General features: G+C 36.3%; 1 protein-coding gene across 3 annotated transcripts in view; it reads right to left on the bottom strand.

Moving 5' to 3' along the window:
* The window catches only part of LOC148940802 (nischarin-like), a 216,672-nt gene that overhangs the window by 48,263 nt on the left and 142,370 nt on the right, over positions 1 to 26,039 (bottom strand). For 2 of the 3 annotated variants that reach the window (XM_089105681.1, XM_089105683.1), the window contains one exon: positions 21,243 to 23,298. In XM_089105681.1, the coding sequence (XP_088961807.1) occupies positions 23,257 to 23,298 (42 nt within the window). In that variant the 3' untranslated portion in view covers positions 21,243 to 23,256. Of the gene's footprint in view, positions 1 to 21,242; positions 23,299 to 26,039 lie in introns of those variants that run through there. The other variant, XM_089105682.1, reaches the window with a different exon arrangement.

The following is a 26,039-nucleotide window of genomic DNA, read 5'->3' on the forward strand; positions in this document are numbered from 1 at the left end:
AATTATGATTCTTAAAAATCCACCCATCAGAAAGAATTATTGGATCTCAACTGAATTCGGTAGGCATTACCAGCGGGAGTTTTAATTGCACTATTGTGGGGTTTGAGTCCGATATATGTATTGCTTTAAAACTGCGGAACATGGCTCACATTATCTGCAACACTTGTTTGGTCTTCGCTACGGAAAACTAATTTCCAAATATATCTAACAAAGGCTTTGGTGCAAACACAAAATATTTTTCGTATATGGAAATACTTCTTTTTGACTTGGGACAAATATCGTAGCCTAAGATAAGCGTCCATAGCTTCATATATATATCCTCAGTGGCTACAAAACCTCACAAATTTCAGCCTTAGCAGGGATTAGAAATTGTTTTATAATTTTCTAAAAGTTTCCTTTGGATTTGGCAGTAAAGCAGGCTGTGACTTGTGTTGTACTAGCAGTAGAATAGTCATCAATCAGTAAAGAAGATAAATCTTGCTGTTTCAAAGGAAGTAGTTTCACGTAACCTTTTGGAAAATTAATAAATAAAATCAAATTATACAAAAAAGTAACAAGGTTAGGGTAAAACACTTTGCAGAGAGTTATGCGAATTGGTAATTTGTTGGAGATATCTCTAGGTAGAGAACCGTGTGGTGTGAACCTATTTTAGTTGTGTGAGAACCAGAGAAGCTCTTACTAAGCCAAGGATATGAGTAAGTTTCTATATTAAAGTAAGCACATGATTTACAAAATATGACTTTGAAATTACTTCACGTGCTTTAGAAATATTTTGGTCAGGTTCGTTCCCTAAAAACTCAACAAACCTCCGTGTAAACTATTGATCAAGTCACGAAAAGAGTTAAACAAGATGTTTACTGACAAACATTGTTTCCCAAAGCTTAATATTGTCCAAAGCATTGTTGCCCAAAGCTGCAAATTCCAAATCTTTCCATATATTTTGGAGGATTATTTCACAGACCTTAGACATGAAAAAGAAAGACCCAATCACGGTGACATTATTTGACAAAGAGCCTAGTGTCATGACTGCCTGTAGGAAAAATTCCTCAGAGGAAGAAAGATGTAAGACAAAGGTATTTTTATGCCAAAAATCTCAATTTGATGTAAATTATTAGATATTTTTGGGTTTTATGTGTGCTTTTGGCATTTCCAATCCTCACAAGTGTCCGTGCAAGTGACTAGTCACTCTACCGCGGATTTCAAGAAATATCGGGAATCAAGGCCAAATTCAGGGGAGGGGTTGGGTTACCGAGTTTAAAGCCTTTTTCGTAAACCCTCTCAAACAAAAATCTTGGATAAGGCCTTTTCAGTAACACTGGTAATTCGTTAGTCATTGCGGTTACATCAAAAACTTACTGTTGAGACTTACTGTTGACAATATATACTTTGCAATTGTCAATAAATGGTTCAAGCGAAATATGACCAATTAATCCCTCCCTCCTTATATCCCTCAGCTCCTCACCCCACATCCCCTCATCCGCACCAAGTCCCACCCATAAATCCCTACACACCAAACTCTTTCTCTCATATTTCCGACCTAGAAATTCCTGGTACAAAGGTTCCTACCACAAAATCCCTACCATTTGAGTTGATAAATTATTATTAGATTGCACTGAAATGCAATTTTTCGGTCATCAAGTTAAAATTGCAATATGACCATCCTAAAACAAATTACCTTATGTAACCAGCATTATTTACCAACGAATTTCAATATTAACCATAATGTGTATTCAAAGGTTTCTGAGTTTGTTATCACAGAACTAATATTGTAATATAGAAATCCAACATAAAGACGCGGTAAGTAAATTTTTCAAAAGCAGTGTTCGATTTCCATCAATTTGGTAATTAATGGGTTTTATACACTAATTACAAATATGAAGGTGAAAATGCAATTTGAGGCTCATAAAAAAACACAGCATTTAGATATCGCTCCACTTGATATTCACTCACTGCCTGAACCGAACACCCAAAAATCAATAAGGTTAAAACTTCAAAAAGTCTTACTGCTCCAAATTTTTCGATTTGGAACGGTCTCGCAAATTCTTGCCTCGCACCATTTTGGGTGACAAGGCAAGTGGAAGCCCTTTATAGCGTCTTGTACAGCAATTGTACAATATAGGGACCAGGACAACGCTATAATTAAATTTTCAGTAAATAATTTAATTTTTAATTACGTAAGTAGGACTTTTTCTGAGGCAAGGTCTTAGGAAAAAAAGAAGAAATGATAAAGATAGAAAACGATAAGATTAGTTTTTCCGGCAATTTGTAGTAGTACCTGAAAATGCAGCAAAAAAAAAAAGGTTCCCTAAGATTTCTACATTCGCTATTCAAGTTTCCACTTTTCACAAATCTTCACTGCTCAATAAGGCAAGGTATCTTAGATGATTATTCATTTAAACAAATTGATAATTCCAGCTAAAAAGGCTCCAAATAATAAAAAAAATTAAGTAAATTGAGATTCCAGCGGACTGATGGCTGTATTTTCCTTTGCAAAGCACATATTAAAAATTTTGCCTCATTTTGTAAGTGACTTCAAAACAAATGAACACCAACTTAGATCGAAGTTAAACGCCATTTAAAAAATACGTACTTAGAAGGATTTTGGTTTCGGAGTTGAATATGGTAAAATTATCCATATTGTGATCAACATGCTCAGATATGTCGAAGATACATTGATAGACACATTTGACAGAACATACATTGTACTGATTAACAGCTTAATTCTCGAAACAATCTTTAATGTAGAGACAACAAAGCGCAAGGCAAATATAACTGGAACCTCTGCTGTTCATACATACTTATAAATTATTCTATATGTTTTTAGTCATTATAATTATAGGGAAAGGTGCGAACTGAAACCATTTCAAGGAAAAACCACGGCTGGGTAACAAAGGATTCCATATACTCAGTAAGTGTACTTTATAACAAGATAGGGTCTTCTGGACGAATACAAGAAAATAAACTAATGAAAACAAAAACTTGCTCCAGTCAACTGACTAAATAATCCATCTGTTAAAATATATGTTTTTAAGTTGTTGAAACACTAAATGTCAAACCTCATTTTGCGATGCTCCTAGTGTCAAGAGAAGTTAACGGATTCATCAGGGATGAATGAACAACCATCGAAAAAAAAATGAAACAAAACAAAAACAACAACCTAAAACCATGAAAAATCGTGGCGCTATAAAGCAGTCATTGCTTCCCCCCCCCATCCTGAAAAAAGAAAAACAAAATGAGTTCTCTGGATCGTCTCCTTTAAAATCAAATAAAAAAAAACTCACCGTTTTACTTTTGCGCAAGATAGAATTATCTTTTAGTGATAACTAAAAATTATTTTTCAAGAAATTGGGTTTTTCAACCCCCCCCCCCCCCACACACACACAAACTCTCTTACAGAAACTTCTAGCGCTCAGTCAACTTAAAGGAAAAAATAATAACTTCTCCAAATACTCTCAGTTGAAATTAAATTTACGAAAAAGTGTCTGCCAATATAATTTTGTAAGTGATAAATATATCTGTATAGATATTAAAAAAGACTTTTCAGGAAATTAGGTGTTCATGCCGCCCCACCACCCCCTAAAAATACAGCTGGCTCATGATCCCCTTAGAGAAGATCTTAAAGTCTTAAGATCCTCTTCTCTAAGACAAAAGTAAAAAAAAAAAAATACTCCTTCAGGTTAAATTTGTGAACGCGATAAACTTATCCTCCATGTAGATTTACGATCTTTGCTCATACCTTTCAGGTTATAAGTCGAAGCTGTGATTGACCAAGGTTGACTTCAAGGACCCTAAGACAATATCCCTTCTTCGTCTCCACGTTCACTGATGTGAGTCAAAGGAACCACTGCTTTTCAAAAGGAAAGTACTAACGAAAGCTGAGTCAATATAGGTGGTATCCCGCAGCGCACCCAGTTAGGAAAAAGATAGGAAAATGAGTTAGAAAAGAAATATTTAAAGGGACAGCTAGGGAGCTATGACATAGGAACTGTGATCATAAAAAAGCAAGATGCTAGACAAAACAGCGACGGGGCTTTATTATATTTCTTTTAAACAAAGAAAATTATGACGCTTTAATTCTTTGGAAGCAAAGATAGCGATGTTCAATGAAAAGAAAAGATAAAAAAAAATGTGCAATAAAAGCTAAGAAATTTTGACTTATGCAAAAAGGTGGTTTTCACTAGTTTCGTGAGTGTTCTTCATAAGAAAGGGTGTGAAGTTCAGATAATATCAATATCAAAATAAATAAAACTTTAGTATTACCAAGAAGAACAGACTAGACGAAACGGTGACGATCTTTTTTTTTTAAAGTGGTCACATTTTAACTCGTTTTCCTCAACTCACCTACTCTTCTTTTTTTTACTTTTGCCCCATAATTTTTTTTTTAATTGTGAGCAATTTTTGGACCACTTCCGAATGTTCAATTACCTCTAAATTTATCAGTATATGCACTTCTGACGAAAATACAAATAATAAAACATCAAAATTCCCCCCTCTTGCGTACTTCCCCTCCAAAACCCTTAATATTTGTTATTAATTTTCAGCTGACTGAAATTAGAGACCCCTGGAGGTTGAAAGTTTTGAGATAAATAGTTTTGAGTTTCAAAACGCAGGGTTAAATAAGTTTTGCTGCTAGATTCAGATGAAACATCAGTCTGGTCCATAGGTCCATCAGACTGAGCCACAGGTAAAAAATGGTGTATTGCTATTATTGCTTCGCGCTGTAGCGGGAAAACTAAAATAATAATTTGTATTTTGCTTGTGCGACAATACAACATCAAAATTACCCCCTCTTGTATACTCCCCCCCCCCTTGCAAAAAAACAACATAAATGGAGGATTGGACACATAAAAAATATAAACGTTATGCAAGACTTGATGGTACAACGGTTAGAACACTTGCCCATGGCAACTTAGGTTCGAACCTTACATAAGTTAAATGTTTGCGTTAGTGAAGATTAAAGGCTTTTTTTAGTCTTAGAGCAGACTAAGAAGTCAAAAATAGCGAATATAAAAGAAATTTAAACTCGTTTCAAAATGGACTAAAAATTATAATTTTTTTGTTCGAGAATTTTTTAATATATGTGAAAACGAGAAGTGCAGAGCAGATTGAGATTTACATAACATGACGTTTCCAGCTCGTTTTATTCAGCTCAACGACCTTTCATTTATGTATTTATGACTTAGATCAATTTGATATGTATGTCATACAGGCACATTCCTTGCCGGAGAATCCCCCCCCCCTAATGAAAATTCTCCCACATACAAAATTAAGGAGGGGACCCCCCCTCACACCATACGTGGCGTCCCTGCTGACAACTATAGAACATGACTCCAGTTCACCCCTTTCTATCGAGAACCCATCCACTTTTTATCGGGAAGGCCTCCACTATGCGTACATCAGAACGTTGTTCCTTCTGAAGTACCTTTAAAAGCCATTTTTTTTTCTCAAATTTAATTTAAACAACAACGAATCCAACTACAAGTCAGAACCAAGCAAATTTAAAATTGACGGAGCTTCTTATTCGAAATAAGCAAGCAACAGTTTAAGTAAAGAAAGTATAAAAAAAAGACAGCCCTGTTTACAAAAATTATTGGGTATCGTCTAATAGACGTACATCAGGAGGTTTTCCCGTTTGAAGTACCTTTAGTTGTGTGGACTAGGTGACTTTTCACGAACGAAGGCGCAACAGCGCTGCATCACAACCTCCACAACTGGGAATCTCAACATATACTTTTTGATACTTTTAAGCCGATTGGCTATCTTATAATTTTTAATCGATAGCAACTTGGTCCTCCATGGAGCAAAATCGTAGTTTGGTGCCACAAAATGGCGGAAAACACCCTTCCCGTGGTACAATTTTTTTGGTTACTTTAAAAAGACTTTAAAACTTAATTTCCGTTCAAATGAGCCCTCTCCCGATCTTCTAGGACCATCAATTAAATACGAGCACCCCTGTTGAAAAAAATAGACATCCACCATGACCTCTCTTCAAAAAAAGAGAGAGAGAGAATGTAGGAGCTGTTCCGGTGTTGTGAAATTATTTTGGATCTCTGTTCCGTCATAAACTCGCTCCTCCATCCCTGTCCAAATTCTAGTTGCGTGGCCTCATAGTGGCGTCATGGTGGACCTTTCACGAGTCCCACTAACCAGAACCGTGACGAAAAATGGCACTGCAGGGTGAACTTGTGGAGTTGCACCCCTCGAAAAAATTATAGCTTAGTAAATGACACTGCATTTTCATTGGACTCTGATTGATGGATAATTCTACTGATTTTTGCTTGTTTTGTTGGGCTTATTTTGGGACCTCTTCCCAGCTAAATTATCTACTATGGGATGACTCCTCATAGTAGTATAGTGTTTATAGGCACGAATACACAATGAGTAGGAGGTAATAGGCTTGAGATTGCTTGTCTAGCATTTCGACTCTTTGATATAAGAGCAGGGGCGTAATTTGCTATGGGAGAGGGACGGGGGCAAATACCCCTCCCAGATCCCAGTTTGCCCCTACCCTAAACCCCAGTTTGCCCCCCACCCTAAACCCCAGTTTGCCCCCCCCTGGCTGAAATTTAGTTTCTTCAAAATCTTTGTCAAAACTACGATAAGCCTGCATGATCCAAGCATCCACAGAAACTGGTCAGTTTTCTTTAGTATATCTTCGCCTTTATGGTAATATATGGCTCATATTTCAGTTTTCACTGTTATTTTCACTTGATTTGAGAAAATTGGCTCAAACTTTCAGTAAGTTTCAGCTCCAATCTTCAGCTACTAAAGTTGCTGAAGATCTAGAAGATGCAACCAGACAGCATAATAGTATAATATTGTATTGGCTTGTTAAAAACTGAAGGGAATAGTCAACCTGGACTTGTCCCAGTTAAAGATAGAAACGCGACCACATTTAGCAATAAGGAAAGAGTTAGAGAGAGATGGGAAGAACATTTTGAGAATGTGCTAAACCCCAACAGTTATAGGAAATGATATAAAAAAGAATGACAAAGTTTGTAACACTTTAGAAGTAGAGGAAGGTATATTTTCTGAGGAAGAATTAGAGACATCACTAAAAGGATTAAAAATAATAGGCCCAGTTGCTGATAGTGTAGTAAATGAGCTTTTTATATATGGTGGTTGTGAGACTTGGAGATACTTTCGATAAAGTTTGAAGAGATAAACAGTGTGGTTTTAGGATGAAGAGAGGATGCGTCGACAAAATTTTCACTGTTAGATTAACAACTGAGAAGTGCTTGAGTCATCATACCCCTTTAGTCCTTAGCTTTATAGATTAAGAGCAAATGTTTGATTCAGCCAATAGAAGAGCTTCAGCGAAGGCCCTATCCTTGTATGGTACACCAAATAAAAACATTAAAGGAATAAGTGTTATGTAGGAGAATAACATTGCTGTGGTTAAGGTAAGAAATGAGGTTTGTAGCTGGTTTCGTGTTGAATCAGGAGTTAATAAGGGTTGCTTTCTATCCCCATTTGCATGGATCACCTTGATGGACTTTGTCCGAAGTAACACGGCAAAGGCTATGGGAGAGTATGGAATCGAGAATATACAAATCTCCTAGACTTAGATTATGAATGAATGAATGATTAAGAATGAATGAATTTTTGGATGTTTTGAAAGCTCAGGGTGAAAGAATAGGCTTGAAATTAATTTTAAGAAGACTAAGTCACTTGGACTTAAAATAAGTGAAGGCAAAGAAGTGACGTTGGATCGATCAAGTCCATAACTTTACTTTCCTAGGTGGTATTATTAGTAAAATTGGTGGATGCAATGAAGAAGTTGAAAGTAGGATACCGAAGGCCCAGGATGTTTTTTCACAGTTGAAAAAAGTTCGGAACAATAGGAAGATAAATATGGGAACCAAGATTAAAATTTTGGAAGCTACAGTGATGAGAGCGGTAAAGTTTAGTTCTGAAACGTGGGCACTCCGAAAGACGGAGGAGGATTAATCAGATGTTTTTCAGTGGAAGTGTCTACGTATTGTTTTCGGTAGCCGTCTGACTGACCGTATTTCAAACACTAAGCTGTACGAAAAATGTGGTTTTACCCCCCTTTCATGGGCTATAACGAGAGAATGGTTGAAATGACTGGGACACGTTCTGCGAATGAATGATGACATATTACCAAAAGTCGTCCTTCTCGGCCAGCCATCTTGGGCCAAACGAAAAGTAAGTCGCCTCAAAACTGGTTGGGAGGAGGTTGTAAGAAAGTATTTAACGAAAGTTTGAACTTTTTGGGAGGGCTTAAAGAGGGATGCTTTAAATAGATTGGGATGGCGGAGGAGCTTACGTAGCAGCGTTTGCATTAGGCAGATAAATGCTGCAGTGAGTCGTTAGGAATAGTTAATCAGTTATCAGTTTAGTTAAAAAAAGGTTTGAAATAATGTCAGAAACATTTTTCTGCAATAAAAGGGAGACATCACCCTGCAGAAACCTTATTAAGGTTTAGTCTAAATGAAGGATGATGAGAGGTGAACTCCTATCCCCATCTCCTCATACGTATATCTATTTTTATCTGAAAACCCATGCAGAGTTTGATAATTTGGACATTGAAATGAGTCTTTTTAGGCATTTGCTTCCCCAACCATGATTCATAAGAGCTGATACAACATTAGATATCACTAAACATGATTTCATGAAAAATCTAGTGAATCAACTTAATTAAATCAAGCATTAAGAAAATGTCCGTTTTAACGATTTATCTTATACGGACTACGTGAATTTTCATGAACGAATTCGTCATCATGCGGCATTACTTCCACCGCATCTGGAAAGCCCCATATACAATTTTTTGGTACTTTTAAATGGATTTATTGTCTTGGAATTCTTAATCGATAGCGACTTGGTCCTCTTTTGGGCAAACTATAGTTTGGTGCCATAAAAGGACCGAAAACGCCCCTTTCCCATAACACAATCCTTTTGGTAACTTAAAAAGGGTATCAGAACTTTTAATTTTCGTTCGAATGAGCCTCATCTCGATCTTTTGGACCATTGGCTCGGCAAGATCAGACCAGGATAAAAAAAATAAATTAACACACATTCGTAATTTTACTTATGGAAAAAAAGTACATCAGGAACAAAAAACAAAAAAGCAAACTTGCACATTTAACAATTATTTACATAAAACGACGTAAATCATGGTGCGCAGTAAGACCGGCAGATTCCGACAGCTTCCCGCAAACACAGTCACTTTTTCCCGTAAATCAGGGAGGTCGAATCACGATATTAGATGCCGGTTCCGGAACCACGGAGGGAGGCACAAAAGGTACCAAGAAAATTTAAAATAATAAGTCCGCAGAGATTTGAGATTTTTAGGCTTCAGAATTGGAAGAAAACCAGACAAAAAGAGAATAGAATGATCACAAAATTAAGAATATAATTTACCAAGCGCTTTTCTATTGTACCTCCCTCTATTTGCAACAATTCTTGAATATTCAATCTGAATTTTTTTCTTAGCATTAGACACTGACAAGAGCCCGAAGTGTCTTCAGATTATCAGTAATGTGAAGACCAAGCCACTGAGAAGAGGAGACAAAGGGAATAGAGGAAAAACCACAGTTAAGAGGGAGATTCGCACTCGAATTAAACGTAATATATTCGCACTTATCAACGTTCAGCGTAAGCCCAATCCCTCTGAAGTGGTCTGAGAAGAAAGGTTAATATTATTAGAAAAAAGTGAATAGAGTGCATATGAGTGGACTATACTATCGGAAGCTTTCGAAAGATCAAGAGCACAGATATGAAAGAAGATTTATTATTAGCAGATTGCAAAGGGAAGCTAGAACACAATGGGCGTGCTGACATGCGAGTCTTTTTTGAAAGCCAAATTGGTTTTCACCAACATTAACATTTTCTGAAATAAAAGGGAGAAGAATATATTAAAAAAAATTGCTAAGATTACACGAAACAGTAACTGGTCAATGTGAACTACACTCTGACGAAGTTTTTCCATGCTTCAAAACCGAGGTGACTGTGCCACAGAGAAAACTGTCGGGAACCATAGAAGTAGATAAACACATCTGAAACAGTAGCTGAAGGTGAGTTATCAAAGTCGTGAAAACGACTTTCAGATGATAGGAAGAGATTCCGTCTTGATCAACAGAGCTAGATTGCATGTTCTTAATAGCTTGACCAATATCAACAGTAGAAACCGGTAATACATTACTCTGAGAAATACGACTAGGCAAACACGACTCAAGATTACTAAAAAAATTTTCAATTTCCCGGTTCACATTGCCGAAAATAGCGTTATAATACGACACCCAAGTATGAACTGCTATAGGACTTTCAGAGAACTCACTAATAAGCTCATCCGAATTCAGAACATGAGACCACTCCTTTCTCGACGCAGGAAAATCAAAACCAGATATCCTAGACTACCGTAAACGTTTTTTATATGCACGGTTGGTACTTTGCTTCAGGTCAAAGACAACTCCTCGATTTGGCCGACCAAAAGACACCCATATTCGTAGCCAAAACTTAGCTTTATTCTTTACAACTTTTAATTTTGGGTCCAAAACAAATTCTCGTTTTCTAGTTTTAGCTTTAATCTTTTCTAGAGGAACAGCAGTCATCTCTGCTTTTTTAAGCACCAAATTATTTTATTATAATATTTATTAAGAGACTACTTATCATTTGAAAAACGGTCTGTAACTTGAAGCAAATGGTACGGAGCTTTTATAGAACCCAATAACGCGGACAACGTAGTAATATAAAGGGCAAACTTAGCTCTTCTCCAGTTATTCCCGTAAAACCACCTAGAACTTCGTGTAAATGGTCTAGTAGAACGGAGAGCGACTAGTGAAGCAGAGAACGAAATCGGGATGTGGTCAATATCACGATCGTCTTCATGAACAAAAACAGTCGATACATTAATATTTGGTGAGGAAACTACATGGTCAATGTTAGAAAAACTTCCAGATTGGTGAATATATGAATAATCAACACTTTTCTCGACTATTTTATAAGCATAGAAAGCATCAAGGACTATATCGGATCGAACTGACTGACTAGTAATATCTGCTTTGAAGTCATCGACCACTATGAAATCATAACCACTCGATACAGCAGACGCAAGAACAGCCTTAAGATTTGCCGATGCTTTCATACACGCGTTTAAAGCGGAAATAGTTTTTTTGTTACTCGGGAGATACAAATTAATCTGCACAGTATTACCAAACCGAACGCAAGGATAGAATTATCGCTATGAAAACACACTGTAGAAAGGAAACTCAGTTTATTCGTAACAATGCACGCGAGGCCTCCAGAAGGTCTACCAAAAGTGACACAAGCATTAGTTGTAAAAACGGAATGATTACGACTTCTTTTTAACACGTTAATACTGGTAGAAGTCAGAAGTGTTCTTGAAGGCATACTATGTCAAACTGGTCACACAATTCATCCATCACAGGCTCCTTAAAACGAGTACCATTTATCATAGGCAGCGCAGTCGCGCTACCTAAGTAAAGAACGATGTTGGCACAATGTATTATTTTTTTTGTGGTTTTGGCAAGGGCACTTTGTAGAAACTACAAAAAGGGCTCATTCGATTGGAAATTGGAATTACTAGTGGCCTTTTTAATAGTCGAAAGTGATTCGAAGGCAACTAACACCCCTTCCACGCCCACTATTTTCCCAAACACATTCAATCAAAATTTTGAGATAGCCATTTTGATCAGCGTGGTGGATTTCCAGATAGAAATTATGTTTTTGAGGAGGACACTCCCCCACAGCCCTCAGAGCAAGGGTTGTAAGTTATGCCCTGGGGGCACATAGGTTTTTATAGAAAGCATTGTCGTAGAAACTTCAAAAAAGGCTTATTCGATTGGAAATTCAAAGGGCTAGTGCCCTTTTTAATAGTCGAAAGTGATTGGAGGACAACTAACCCCCCTCTCACGCCCACCTTTCCCCCAAAAACATCCAATCAAAATTTTGAGATAGCCATTTTGTTCAACGTAGTTGAAAATTCTGGAAACTAGGTCTTTGAGGATGACAACCCTCAAAGAGCCCTCAGAGCAAGGGTTGTAAGCTATGCCCTGGGGGCATATGAGGTTTTTTTTTATAGAAAACGTTGTCGTAGAAACTTCAAAAAGGGCTCATTCGATTGGAAATTGAAATAGCTAGTACTCTTTTTAATAGTCGAAAGTGATTGAAGGGCAACTAACACCCTTCCACGCCCACTATTTCCTAAACACACATCCAGTCAAAACTTTGAGATAGCCATTTTGTTCAACGGAGTTGAAAGGTCTGGAAATTATATCTTTGAGCAGGACAGTCCCCCCACAGTCTTCAGGGTAAGGGTTGCAAGTTATGCCCTGGGGGCATATAAGGTTCTTATAGAAAGCGTTGTCGTAAAAACTTGAAAAGGGGCTCATTCAATTGGAAATTCAAAGGGCTAGTACCCTTTTTAATAGTTAAAAGTAATTGGAGGGCAACTGACCCCCCTCTTGAGCCCGCCATTTCCCCAAACTCATGCAATCAAAATTCTGAGATATCCATTTTGTTCAACGTAGTTAAAAGTTCTGGAAATTAAATCTTTCAGGATGATAACCCCCTGAGAACCCTCAGGGCCAGGGTGGTAAGTTAGGCCCTGGGGGCATATAATATTTTTATAGAAAGCGTTGTCGTAGAAACTTTAAAAAAAAGCTCATTTGATTGGATATTGAAATGGCTAGGGCTCTTTTTAATAGTCGAAAGTGATTGGAGGGCAACCAACACCCCTTCCACGCCCACCATTTCCTCAAACATATCCAGTCAAAACTTTGAAACAGCCGTTTTGTTCAAGGCAGTTGAAAGGTCCGGAAAGTATATCTTTGAGCAGGATACTCTCCCCACAGTCTTCAGGGCAAGGGTTGTAAGTTATGCCCTGGGGGCATATCAGGTTTTTTATAGAAAGCGTTGTCGTAGAAACTTCAAAAAGGGCTAATTTGATTGGAAATTGAAAGGGGTAGTGCCCTTTTTAATAGTCGAAAGTAATTAGAGGGCAACTATCCCCAATCTCACGCCCATCATTCCCCCAAACACATCCAATCAAAATTTTGATTGGAGGAAAAGTGATTGGAGGGTGACTAGCCCCCCTCTCAAGCCCATCATTTCCCCAAACACATCCAATCAAAATTTTGAGATAGTCATTTTGTACAACATAGTTGAAGGTTCTGGAAATTAGGTCTTTGAGGCTGACAACCCCCCCCCCCTCCCCCAAAGACTTCAAGGCAATGATTGTAAGTTATGACCAGGGGGCATATAAGGTTTTTTTTATAGAAAATATTGTCATAGAAAGTTCAAAAGAGCTCATTCAATTCGAAATTGAAAGGGCTAGTGCCCTTATTAATAGTCGAAAGTGATTGGAGGGCAACTAACCCCCCTCTTACGCCCATCATTTCCCAGAACACATCCAATCAAAGTTTGAGATATTTATGGCTATCTCAAGAGGTTTAAAAAAACCTTTTTACAATACCATCCAAGAGGTAAAGATTCCAAGAGGTTTCTTTTTCCCATATGAAGTAACTGAAGGGGCATGTTTATTTTTTAATATAATTTAAATAAAACATGCTATAGTCAGCATAACTAAAATAAAACATTCCAGTGTTCGAACCTTTTTAATGGTCGAAAGTGATTGGAGGGCAACTAACGCCCCTCTCACGCCCACCATTTCGCCAAACCTATCCAATCAAAATTTTGAGATGGACATTTTGTTCAACGTAGTTGAAAATTATGGAAATTAGGTCCTTGCCAGCGTTGTCTTAGAAACTTCAAAAAGGACTCATTCAATTGAGAATTGAGAGGGTTAGTGCCCTTAATAATAGTCAAAGGCAATCCGAGGGCAAATGCGAGGGCAAATGCCTTAGGTCCATCATTTCCACAAACACTTCCGATCAACATTTTGATATAGCCATTTTGTTGAACGCATTTGAAGGGTCCAGAAATTATATTTTTAAGTATGACAACCACCTCACAGGGCTAAGGTTTTAAGTTATGCCCTTGGGGCATATAATGTTTTTATAGAAAGTGTTGCCGTAAAAACTTCAAAAAGGGCTCTTTCAATTAGAAGATGATATTGTTATCGCTGATTTTAACCGGTAAAAATAATTGGAGAGAGAATCCCCCCCCCAAGCTCATCATTTCCCCAAACGTTTTCGATCAACATTTTGATAAGGTCATTTTGTTCAACGTAGTTGAGAGGTCTGGAAATTATATGTTTGAAGATGACAATCCTCCCCCCGTAGCCTTCAGGACAAAGGTCGTAAGTTATGCCCTTGGAGCATTTAAGGTTTTTATAGAAAGTTTTGTCGTAGAAGCTTCAAAAAGGGCTCATCTGACTGGAATTGAGAGGGCTAGTGCATTTTTTGTTAGTCGAAAGTGATCAGAGGGCAAATGCCCCGCCCCTACCCCCCCTCCCTCACGCCTATCATTTCAAAATTTTGATACAGCCATTTTTTTCAACCTATCAGAAAGGTCTGGAAATTATGTCTTTGAGGATAACAGATCCCCCTGCCCTTAGGGCAAGGGTTGTAAGTTATGCCCTGGGGACATTTGGGGCTTTTATAGAAAGTGTAGTCATATAAACTTCGGAGGGGGGCTCATGGGATTTGCAATCAGACGCTCCAGTGCTCTTTTTAAGAGCCAAAGTGATCGGAGGGCAGCTACCCCCTCCGCATACACACACGTCGTTTTGTCCCGAAATGCGTCTAATAGAAATTTTTAGATAGCCATTCTATTCAAAATAGTCTAAATATCATATAAAAAGGCTTTTGGGGTTGAAACAAACCCCAGAGATTAGGGTCAAGGGCCTATAAGTTTTGCCCAGGCTCCCAGGCTGTTTAACTTCAGAAGAGGCTCAGTCTTTCTCCCTGAAAAAAACCATGTCAATTTAAAACGAACAAAAATTAATCAAAAAACTTTTTGCACAAAATAAGTTTTTTTCAAAAAAATAGTAAAGAACTCGATTAAACCAAAAATGAAAAAAAATAGAATCAAATAATCTACCAAGCTTACAACTACCACAAATCAGTATTAATAAATAAATAAAACCCAAAACAAACAGAAATTAAAATAAGTCAAACTCAAAACGAGCAGAAATTAATCTGAGTAGGGTTCTAAACCCCATGCTTTCTAAAAGCCAGAATATAATTTGTACTTTACTGAAAAAAATTCTTTTAAATGTTTCCATATTTATAACTTTAAGAAATCAAAAATTAATTATGAGTTTAAGGAATAAATATCAGCATATGTATATTAAACTGACAATGCATATTTTATTCAGTAAATTCATTTGAATTTTATCAAATTATATTCTGGCTTTTAGAAAGCATAGGGTTTAGAACCCTACTCAGATTACTTTCTTCTCGTTTTGAGTTGGACTTATTTTATTTTCTGTTTGTTTTGGGTTTCATTTATTTATTGATACTGATTTGTTGTAGTTGTATGCTCGGTAGATTAAATTATTCTATTTTTGTTCAGAAACTATGGTTGCAACCCTGATATTTCATTTTCCTGATGAGACTTTGGTTTTATTGTCATAGAAGAATCTTTCAATCAACAATTTTTCGACTTGAATACTGTAAGCGTTTCTTCACCCAGATCTTTAACTTGCAAGAGAAGTATATCCAAAATCTAATATTGTCCATGTTTTTTTCATTCCCCTATCTTTAGGAACAAATTTGGGAAAATCTAACAAGCTACTGTATGATTTTCTCTTTACAAAAACATTTAGAATTCAGCTACGAGGAATAGTGAATGCTCTTTACTGATAATGCGAGTTCAATTCTGAAAATACATAAACATATTTTTATTTTATCTGTATTGTCAGCTACAGCTTATTTTCTGTAAAGAACTCTTCTGATCATTTGGTTTATAAAAGAAAATTGAGATTTTTTTCAAATGAAAGTGCGGAACGACAAACGAAAAAAAAACGGAAATAAAGGAAACTTAAACCAAGCAAAAATTATTGTATGTAAAAGGTGTTCAGGGAGGGAGTGCCGCTACATCAAACCCGCTGTTCATGAAAAGATTTTTTTAGATATATATATATATATATATATATATATATATATATATATATATATATATATATATATATATATATATATATATATATATATATATATATATATATATATATATATATTAAAAACAATACTCAATAATACACACAATCAGAGATCGCATAAAGGTTCCATGGCCCGTAAAGCCGATTTAACTGGTGATTTTCTAAAAGTAGTTTGGAGAGCAGTTAAAAAGCAATTTTGAGTAGCCATGTACATATTTAGAAATATTTACAGAAATAAAAGTTAAACAAAATTATTAAACAGTGGAACTGTCATACCGTGTTTAACCACTTTTCTGTAACTTTACTGCAGTGTTATCAACCTCAGTTGGTAAAATAGTCAGAAAAACTTATAAACAAGTATATAAAATCCCCCCCCCCCAAAATAAAGAAAATACCGCTGACTATTATGGCCATCATACTTAAGGGTTAAGTTGAAGACATGGTCACTTCCATATTATCAAGTGTTTTGAACTGACACCAAGATCAAAGGATAAACAGTTACATTAAGTAGTAAGCTATAAGAAAGTTGATTTTTTTTTTAATTCTTTTATCGAAGGACTGTCAAGCTCAACGATAACGGCGACTGAAGTAATGAGCAAGCATATTATACAGTGCACTATGTAAACTGGTTCGAGTCCAAACTCGCAGCCTCCAATACAGGCGTAAATAAAATAAAGTACCCATAAAACATTTCCTCCACATTGGCTATTAATTGCTATAGGATTGAAATTCTATATTCCTTTCTTATATCAGACATACTGTGACATTAGAATTAATATTGAAAAATAAGTGTTATCAACTGAAAGCTAAATGCAATATTAAAACTTATAACAAACGTAATAAGGTGGGCTACCACCCTCAATCAAAGCTCTTTACGCTAAAGATGGACAAGCACTTTACTAAAAATATTTAAGAGTGGAAACAGACATAGCCATTTGTGAATCGTAATTGTTTTATTTATCAACTGTCTTTCAAAATATTTGAACTAATACTTTTGGTTGTTGAAACGAAAAGCGAAAAAACCCTTCGATGCTCGGGCATTGCAACAAAAAAACTTTTTACCACAAAGCTCTTGTCTCAGAGCATTCGGTCTCGAAGCATTGGGGAAAAAAAAATCAGACCTTCATCATTGCAAAAGTAGGTTATTGAAATATTTATGACTTACAACAATTATCGTATCTTATTTTGATTCTATTTTGGATCCTTATCTGATTAGTGATGACTGTTATAAAAACGACTAAGAGATTAATCGTTTCTCAAAGTAATGTTTCATGTTCCAGTTCCATCTCACAATTTCATTAAAGAGCTTACAGTTAAATTAGCCAGTTTTTCCTATTATTCCTTACTGTTCCAAACCATATATCAAGTCTTCTATCTCAGAAGGTCTCTAACAATTTTCCAAGTGACTTGCTTAAGCTAATTGCCATTTCCCTCTGTTGACGATACTTTCATGTACTCTTTTTTCTAGGGGCATATTTCTTCCCCTCTTGAATGGGATTTGAATTAATCCCTCATCTCGGAGGCTTAAAGTAAAGTGACTACTAGTGACATATTTATGGGCCATCTTTTGTATCTTCTTTTGCGTTAATGAAATCAAAGAAAGGGGCCTTTTAATTCTTACTTGAATCTTCACTTTAGATTACAAATATAAATGCAAATACCCAAAGCCTAGATTACCTAGATAAAGATTACAAGATCGTAGCCCATTCGCGCAGAGCTTCAATTAAATCCAAATACCATAAAAAGACAAAAATTTTAAGCAGAGCTCTTGTTCCTAGCAAGTTTGGTCGGGGTCCTATGTTACCTTCTAGAAAATTTGGTTACGATAAGAATGTAAGGACACCCTTTCCTCCTTCCCCACAGAAGTCAATCAATCCTGGACTCTAAAAATGCGTATATAGAATATTAACGATTTTCTCTGACTAGGTTTTGCAATAGAGGTCCAACGGACCCTTTTAGATAACTAGAATATTATTCACTCCTGTCTCTCCACCTTAGATATTTCACATTTGGCGGACCCAAGAAACAACTCTTATCAAGTTTGGTAGGAAATGAGCCCCTCCTCTGAAGGATATTCTGACTTGCAAGAGTTTAGAGACTCCATCCGCCTAAAGATGCTTGATCGTATTTGGACCAAAAAAGCCAAAACATGGAAATCAAATTTCGCTTCTCAGAATTTTTTTTAGATATACCTAAAACAATAATACCACTCCTTTCTTATTGTACACAGATTTGGGATTGACCCTGAGCCCTGAGAAGCACAATTACAACACTAGTTCTTAATTCTTTTCAAGTTTGGTTTTATCAGGCAAACTGTTCCGGTAGATGTCAAGATGATAAAAATCAAAAGGACTTTCTTCTCACAAAAATGTCAAATTGGATAGAGACCCCGAAATTACTACACAAAGTCCATTAGCCTACTCTTAATTTCCACCCAATTTAAAAGAAAATAAAAAAAATTGCGGCAAATGATGCTATAACAAGAATTTAAGGATCCCTTCCCCTCAGCAGAGGTCGGATTGCGTCTAGACAAAAAAAAAGGTAATAAAAAGAAGACAAGGATGCAAACTAATACTTCCCACCAACTTTGGTTGGGACCCAATGTCCTTTTTGATAGATGGTCCGCCAACCCCCCCCCTCCCCCCAACACTCTCCTAGGATGTCGGATCAATTACCAGAATCTAAAAAAGCGCAACCATGACACAATTTCTTGGTCCTTACTGAATATGGTTGAGGTCCGATGTCCCCTTCTAAAGGATGTCTTGACGAAAAGGGACTAATGAGACCCTTCCTTCTCAAAAGTTAGATTGTAGTTGAATTAGTCTTTGACTTCAAAAAGCTAGAAATATTCCATCTAATATTGCTTCTGACTAAGTTTGACTGAGACCCGAAGAACATCTCTGGTTACTGTTCCCAAGACATGAATTTGGAGCACCTCTCCCTCCCGAAAGAATTCGGGTCGCGTCCTGATTTCCCAAATTCATAACTAAGACATTAGCTCACCCCCCCCCCCAAAAAAAAAAACACACACAAGTTTTGTTAGGATCCGATAACCCTTTCTGCCAAATGTGCTGATGAAAAGTATTTAAGGACCCCTCCTCCTAGATCGGGAACGAATCTAGGAGGAGGTACCCCTCCTCCTAGATCAGGTACGAATATCCGAGAGGCAGAACCGTGACACTTACTCTTGCTTCTCAACAAGCTAGATCCAAATTAGTAAACCCGTTTGCCCTTCCCTATATAGTTCAAAATGGATAAGAACCGCGGCAAATGTCGAACAAGGTTGGTTGAGATCCTATTCTGCTAGATGTCCGTATGAGAAGAATTAGAAGGCCCTAAACTTTCCCTTCACTGTTCAAGTCGGATCGTTAGACAAAAGCATAACTGTTAGCTTTTACTCCTAATTAGTTACGTTTCCCGCATTATAAAGTTTATAAGGAAGACGAAAACTGAAAATGTATATGGTTTTTATTTTCATAAGATTAAGCACGTTTCAATGATAAAATGCAACTTTGTATACCTGAACGTTAAAAGTTAAAAACAACTAAAACAATTACCAGCCAAGGAAACACAATGTTGTTAATAAACCTAAAGAATTGGATTTGGTTAAACAACATCGTAACTAATTTCAAGGCCTACTTGTAGCTCAACGAGCCAGGTCAGCTTCCACGATAAAACCATAGCATTATTGGGACAAAAAAAAAGGATGTCAATGTTAAAACAGGTTAAGAGTCACACAAAATATTTTGCTAAGGCTTCTGGCTTTTAAACACTGTGCTATTTTTATAATTAAGAGAATAAAACAGCACGAGCTGTGATTAAACGGGAAATACACACGATTGACAAGACAAGAAATATTCGTCAACAAAAACAAAAACATAAAAAAATACAAGGCGCTGATCATACAAAGGCTTTATGGCTTATAAAGGAGGGAGACGATACATATACTATTTAAACACTAACTAATAAGCAATAAAAAAAAGAAAGAGTGGTAAGGAGAGAAAGAGAAAGAGATAGAGAGAGCGAGAGAGAAAGAGAGAGAGAGAGAGAGCGAGAAAGGGAATAAAGGAGAGAGGGAAGGTGGGAAGATTTTGGTGATTTACGAAACTGTATTCTGATCATTCAGCAAAAACTAGACCGGCTCAAATTGAACCTAAAATTAATGAAAATAATAATGGAGAAAAGCTTATAAAAATAATAATCAAAAATAAAAAATTTTTTCATTATTTTAAACGTGTAAAAAGAGTGGCATTCTCGAGCTGAATAACGAAGCGTTTTCCACATAACATAATACGTATACCTCTGAGTTTATAATCGCAAACTTGGGGAATGTGAAGACAAGATGAAAGAAACAAGGAATACAATAAATGATTTAGTAAACGGAAAATAAAATACGGTAAGTTAAGAAATTAATTTAAGTGGTTGCGACCATGATGATAAGACCATGATTGTTAAGTCACTGGAATCAATTTCAGCTTGTCTCTTCGAGGACTTAAAGCGATCTTAGGTTACATATTACCCTGGATGGTTATTATAATTAATGCTTTTCTGGAAAAAGGTAAGTTCTCTGAACAGATTGAAGTCACGAAAGTTATCCCTCTCCATAAGGGTGGCTGCAAAAGTGACATTGAAAACCCTGTTTTCAAAAGTCACATTGAGACCAATATCGATTTTGCCTCTTTTGTCCGAGATATTAGAGAAAGTCGTCAACAAACGCCTTTATAATTTTTCCAAGACTAATGGCTTATTAAGTGAATCCCAATTTGGGTTCCGCAAGGGCTACTTCACAACTCATACTTTGCAGTATCTGGTTGATTATGTAACTAGAGCACTGGATAACAGATATTAATGTCAATTTTCATAGACATAAGAAAGCCAATTGATACTGTAAATTTCAGGATTTTCCTGGATCTACTTAAGTGTCTAGAAGTTCGCGGTGTCCCGTAGTAGTGGTTTGAAAGTTGCCTTAATGAAAGATCCATAGAGGTAGTATTAAATGATGTTGTTTCACGCTGGCATTAATTAAAATGTGGATTGGGCAAACGCTCCGTAACAGGTGAAGGTAAAAAGGTAAAGAATGCGGCATTGGACTTTACAGTCGCTACCGGCGGTGCTGATCTCCGTTTCTTAACCCTTCAGCCAGGAAGTGCAAAGGGGGATTAGGGGCCAACCCTCTTGTGCTTTCGCACACCCTTCCTGTTTACCTTCCCCAGGTTTCTCCAGGTACCCATTTAGATCTCGGTCGACTCTGGCTGAGCTTACAGAGTCATGCCACTGACCCCCGTCCCAAACCAAATAATTGGGTACTCTAGGAGTATATTTGCTACATGTCGACAGCATGTAATTTTATCGCCGAATTTTTTTTTTCCAAGTTAAATGGGCTGATGGAAATACATGATTTAAAATTAATGAAAGAAGATCAGTCTTTGTCGTTAAAAAGAAGAACTAATTTTAATAGCAATATCACCCGAAACAATCAATAAAAATGATCAACCAGTTGGTAAAATCCATTACCCCCTCCCCACCCAAGCATTTTGGCTTGTGACGCCTTTGTACACATTATTAACAATATGAGCGAAGTCTCTTGTTGAGCTTGTGCAAAAAGCCAATGAAGCGTTGAGAAAGCTGGAAGTTTTTATGAACCTTAATTTATTCTGAATCAATTTAAATAAGACCTTCTTTACGATATCCTGCAGAGCAAGAACCCCTGTTGATGCAAATGGTCTTGTTAATTTATCTGGAAAGCCTGCTCATCAAGTAAATTGCCTACCATCATTAGGGTTTTTCATTGATTCTAATCTGTCATGGAGGCATCATAGCTCTGCAATTTTTTCCAAAATTGCCAGATACGACAACACCACAATTTCGGCCACAAGAATTCAACTAATGATATATCATTCAATTATTCTTCCATATATCTCTTATGGCTGTCTCATTTGGAGAAACAATTTTTACGGTATTTCAAAAGAATACAAATTCTGCAAAACAAAGCAGTAAGGATAACGGGTAAGCATGTTCAAGAAGAAAAGGATACATGTGCTTGTTTTAACTCTTTGGATTTGGTTAACATGGTGAACTGCGAGACTATCAAGCTGCGGTTTTCGTTTTTCAATGTAGAAATGATCTAGTCCCGAGCATTTCTTTTTCACCGTGCTAATAGTGATTTTAAAGAAACAAAAATCAGAAAAATTTGATCGGCTGATTTTTAGAGCAGTTTTCAAAAAGGGATTGCAAAAAAAAAAAGTCTGATGACCTACCAGGCTTAGGGTAGGATCCATTTCCATAGCATAGGAAAATATTACCATGGATTTAAGAACATCAGCCTTAGCAGAAGATGGTGGCACGTGATTCTCATACGCCACCCGGTTGGCTACTGAACAAGCGGAAAACTTTGTGTGTACTCGACAAATAATCGAGCTCCAAATGAAAAGTCAAAATACACCTTCCTAGACCCTATTAACTATGTAGTTTTAATTATGTCTCAGCACAAAAGTAACGTAGTAACTACATTTTTTTCTTTTAACTTTAACTTCTATCCCATCCATATCAAGATAAACAGTTCGTAGCAGATATTTAATGTAAGGATTTCTCTTGTAAAATTGATAGTTGACCTGTATGATCACATGCATGTAGATAGGTTTCTTTTTTTCGCAGTTTGCAGTCGTAGGTTGCCTTTATATCACAGTAGATTTCACCACATTTTGGAGGTTAAAAACAGGCATGGTCTTGGAGAATAATAACAACTAAGAGTTTTTAAAGTAGATTTTTCTCAGAAATAGCTTTTCTGTATCCATTTCGAATAATATTAGTTTTTTATTATTTTATTACTCTCTACCTATCGGATTTAGTAGCCCAAGGGGAGGGTGGGATACTGTTAAAGTGAAACATTATGTTTTGCTTTTCCTTAACCTAAAATAATAATGATCAATTTCATATACTTTCACAAATGACAAATAAACGCATGACAAACTGCCACCAGGAACAGAAACTTGTCGCAAGACGAGAATTACCCGCATTCAACTCCATTATTATTATTTTTTTTTTTAATAGGTGGTACAAAATGTTGCAACGTAACAAAATCCACCTTGAGCTTTTTGAAAAAAAATTCACTTAACTTCAAATAGAAGCAGTTACTGAATAGTAATTTTAAAATCATACTAAACCTTAGATTTCATCGAAAAATCTCAGCCGGCTTCTCAACCTTCATCTCAAGTAGGACATAGACCAGCTCTTTTATACGCTGAACTGGGCTGAAAAGAAGTAAGTCACACAGTGAAAACATTTTTGAACACGAACCTTTACATAACTGGCAAGGAAAAAATTTATCGGAAGCAAGCTGATGGAAGAAAAAAATGGCATTGTATGAGAGTCCAAAACACAAGTTCCACCCCCTCCCCAAAAAAAATAAATGAGAAAGGGTCTATTCAGAAGTCATCCAAGAAATTCTTTATTAATAAAGCAGAATCGAAACAGAACTTTTAAATCTTATTTGATTTATTGAAAATTCCAATTTATTGTAAATAAGCAGTTAGTCAAATACAATCCAAACGTTCATCGTGATAACGTGGAGAAACACAAACTCCAATTTGAAAATTGTCAATGATTTTTGACATGGCATTCAACTTGGTTTCCAACTGCAACTTATCTAGCTAATACTTACTTGATCTTTCAGAAATTAAAAGAAATAATGGAATGGATTGGAACAAGAGTGAACCATTATAAGCAAGGAACAGTCTTATCATTCTCACTTTCAAGATACAAAAAAAGATAGTAATTTTATTCAATAAAGCTTCTTTCACAATAAAAAAAAAACAACAAAAATTTGCTGGAATCAAGTAAGAAAACAAAACAACGCAGAACCCCCCCCCCAAAAAAAAAGCAAGAGCTAGTATCATATAGACAGTTAATTAAATCATGAAGCTACGTCACAAAAAAATAACCTGGCTCGAAACAGTTGATTTCAAAACAAAAATAGTATATTTAACTGGGCTAGAACCAAGGGTATTTTAAAAAGCAGAAAATTGGGGATTAATCCATTTCTAGCAATCTATAGACCAATGACAGGCATTACAAAAAATGTCCTCTTCTCCCTAGTCCAAAACTCAAATTTCTCTTACACCCTATCCCCAAAATAGCCTTTCTTGCATGTTACAACTTGATCCTCTATCCGTAAGACAAGAGTACACTTACCCAATTGCAAGTTTTTGGTATGTTATTTCCGTGCGGTCCTGAGTTTTTAACGTTACAACATAAGACAACAATTTTACTATCATTTGGTATGAGATTCATCTTTATCCACCTACCGAATTGCATTTTTGAAATTTGCACGCATCAAATGACGTCCGTTGATTTTGAATTAAAATCAAATATTTTGAAGTAGGCATCAAAACATGGCTAATTGTAGAAAAAAGCAAAGACAGATAGTCCGAGCAGGACCGGATAACGGGTAATTCGAGCGATTAGGCCCAATCGGGCCCCGCGCCACCATCAAAATGAACAATTGATTTTCGAAATTGTGAAATGTTCTTGACAATTCCAGTAAGCGTTGTTTCATAAGAGAGATCATTCTCAGGGCTAAAACCGATAAAAAAACTACCTGATATCAACAACAATCAGGATAGACTAAATAGTTAAGTAATTATGTTGATTAAAAGTGAAGACACAAGAAAAATAGATTTTAAAACCGTTTTAGAAGTGTTTTAAGAACACAAATTTAGAAATATGTACATTCCCTTCCCCATATTCACAGATGTAAATTTGAAAAGGCATTTTTATAATATCTAATGGACACAAACTTAAATTAAGGTAAGCACAAAATGAGCACAAAAAAGAAGAAAAGAGGACAAAACCGTAAGCTCAAAATGAACAAACTGGAACAACAAGTGAGACAATATCCACAGAAAGACCTGAGAAATGTAAATGTACGACGGGTGATAATGAACAACCTAGACCATCAAAAGTAGCAAGCCCAATCCAAGCAGCTAAGGCAAAGGCTAAGGCACTAAAAATGTCCAAAGCAATGATAAACGAAAATAAAGATGAAAGAGATATGTAGTTAGAATATTAGCAAGACCAACAATTAAAACAAGTAAAAAACAGAACTGAAGAACATATAAATATGCAGTTAAAAGATAAGTGGCAGCGAGAATCACAACGACTCAAAAACGAAAGTGTAAACAAATAAAATATGCGGTTAGAAGACGTACGACAATAAGGATCAGAACCAATCAAAATGAAAATGAAGAACTGTGAAATGTGTGGTTAGAAGATATATGACCCCAAGAACAAAGAAATTTGCAGTTAGAAGATAATCAGCAGTGAGAATTACAAGCAACATAACGCGTCAAAAATAAAAGGGAAGAACAAAGAATTGTCTGGTTAGCAGACACGCTAAAGCGAGTATCAGAGAGTGTCAAAAATGACAGTGAAGAACAAAATGTACTGTTAAAGGGCAGCGGGAATCAGAACGAGTCAAAAATGAAACTGCAGAAGAAAAAAATATTATGCTAGAAGAACAGCACCATCACAATCTTCGATGCGAACTAACTGTGGCGTAAGACCCAGTAAAAACTTACAAAGATGTCGGACACTACGCAAGTCTTATTTACAAGTCATTGGGGCTCTTCGACTCTGTATGTATTCACTATGGAGTCTTCCATTATCCCGCAGTAAAATTAGCCAACAAAGATGATTTACTTGAGGACTGCTGCCTGCTCAGCCGAATTTCATTCTTGCATCAAAAATTTCCCAAGGGATTTGTTTGGCCTGTTATAGGACATCACTTGTTCTCTAAAGACGTACATAGACAAATAAGAAACTGGAACTCATGTTTTGCTTTAACTTTGTTCAACGCAAGCGATGCCCAAACCAAAAAAAGTCGTAATGTTTTAAGCTTCAAAACAGCTGGATAAATTTATCACAAAATCAATTTAGTTTTTGTCAATATCTTAGCTTCTAATTAATCCTGAGCAATAAATTTATCTTCTAAACT

The sequence above is a fragment of the Artemia sp. Qi Xiang Cuo genome, chromosome 19, assembly GCF_049724085.1.
Source record: "Artemia sp. Qi Xiang Cuo chromosome 19, ASM4972408v1, whole genome shotgun sequence".
NCBI classification, from domain to species: Eukaryota; Metazoa; Arthropoda; class Branchiopoda; order Anostraca; family Artemiidae; genus Artemia; species Artemia sp. Qi Xiang Cuo.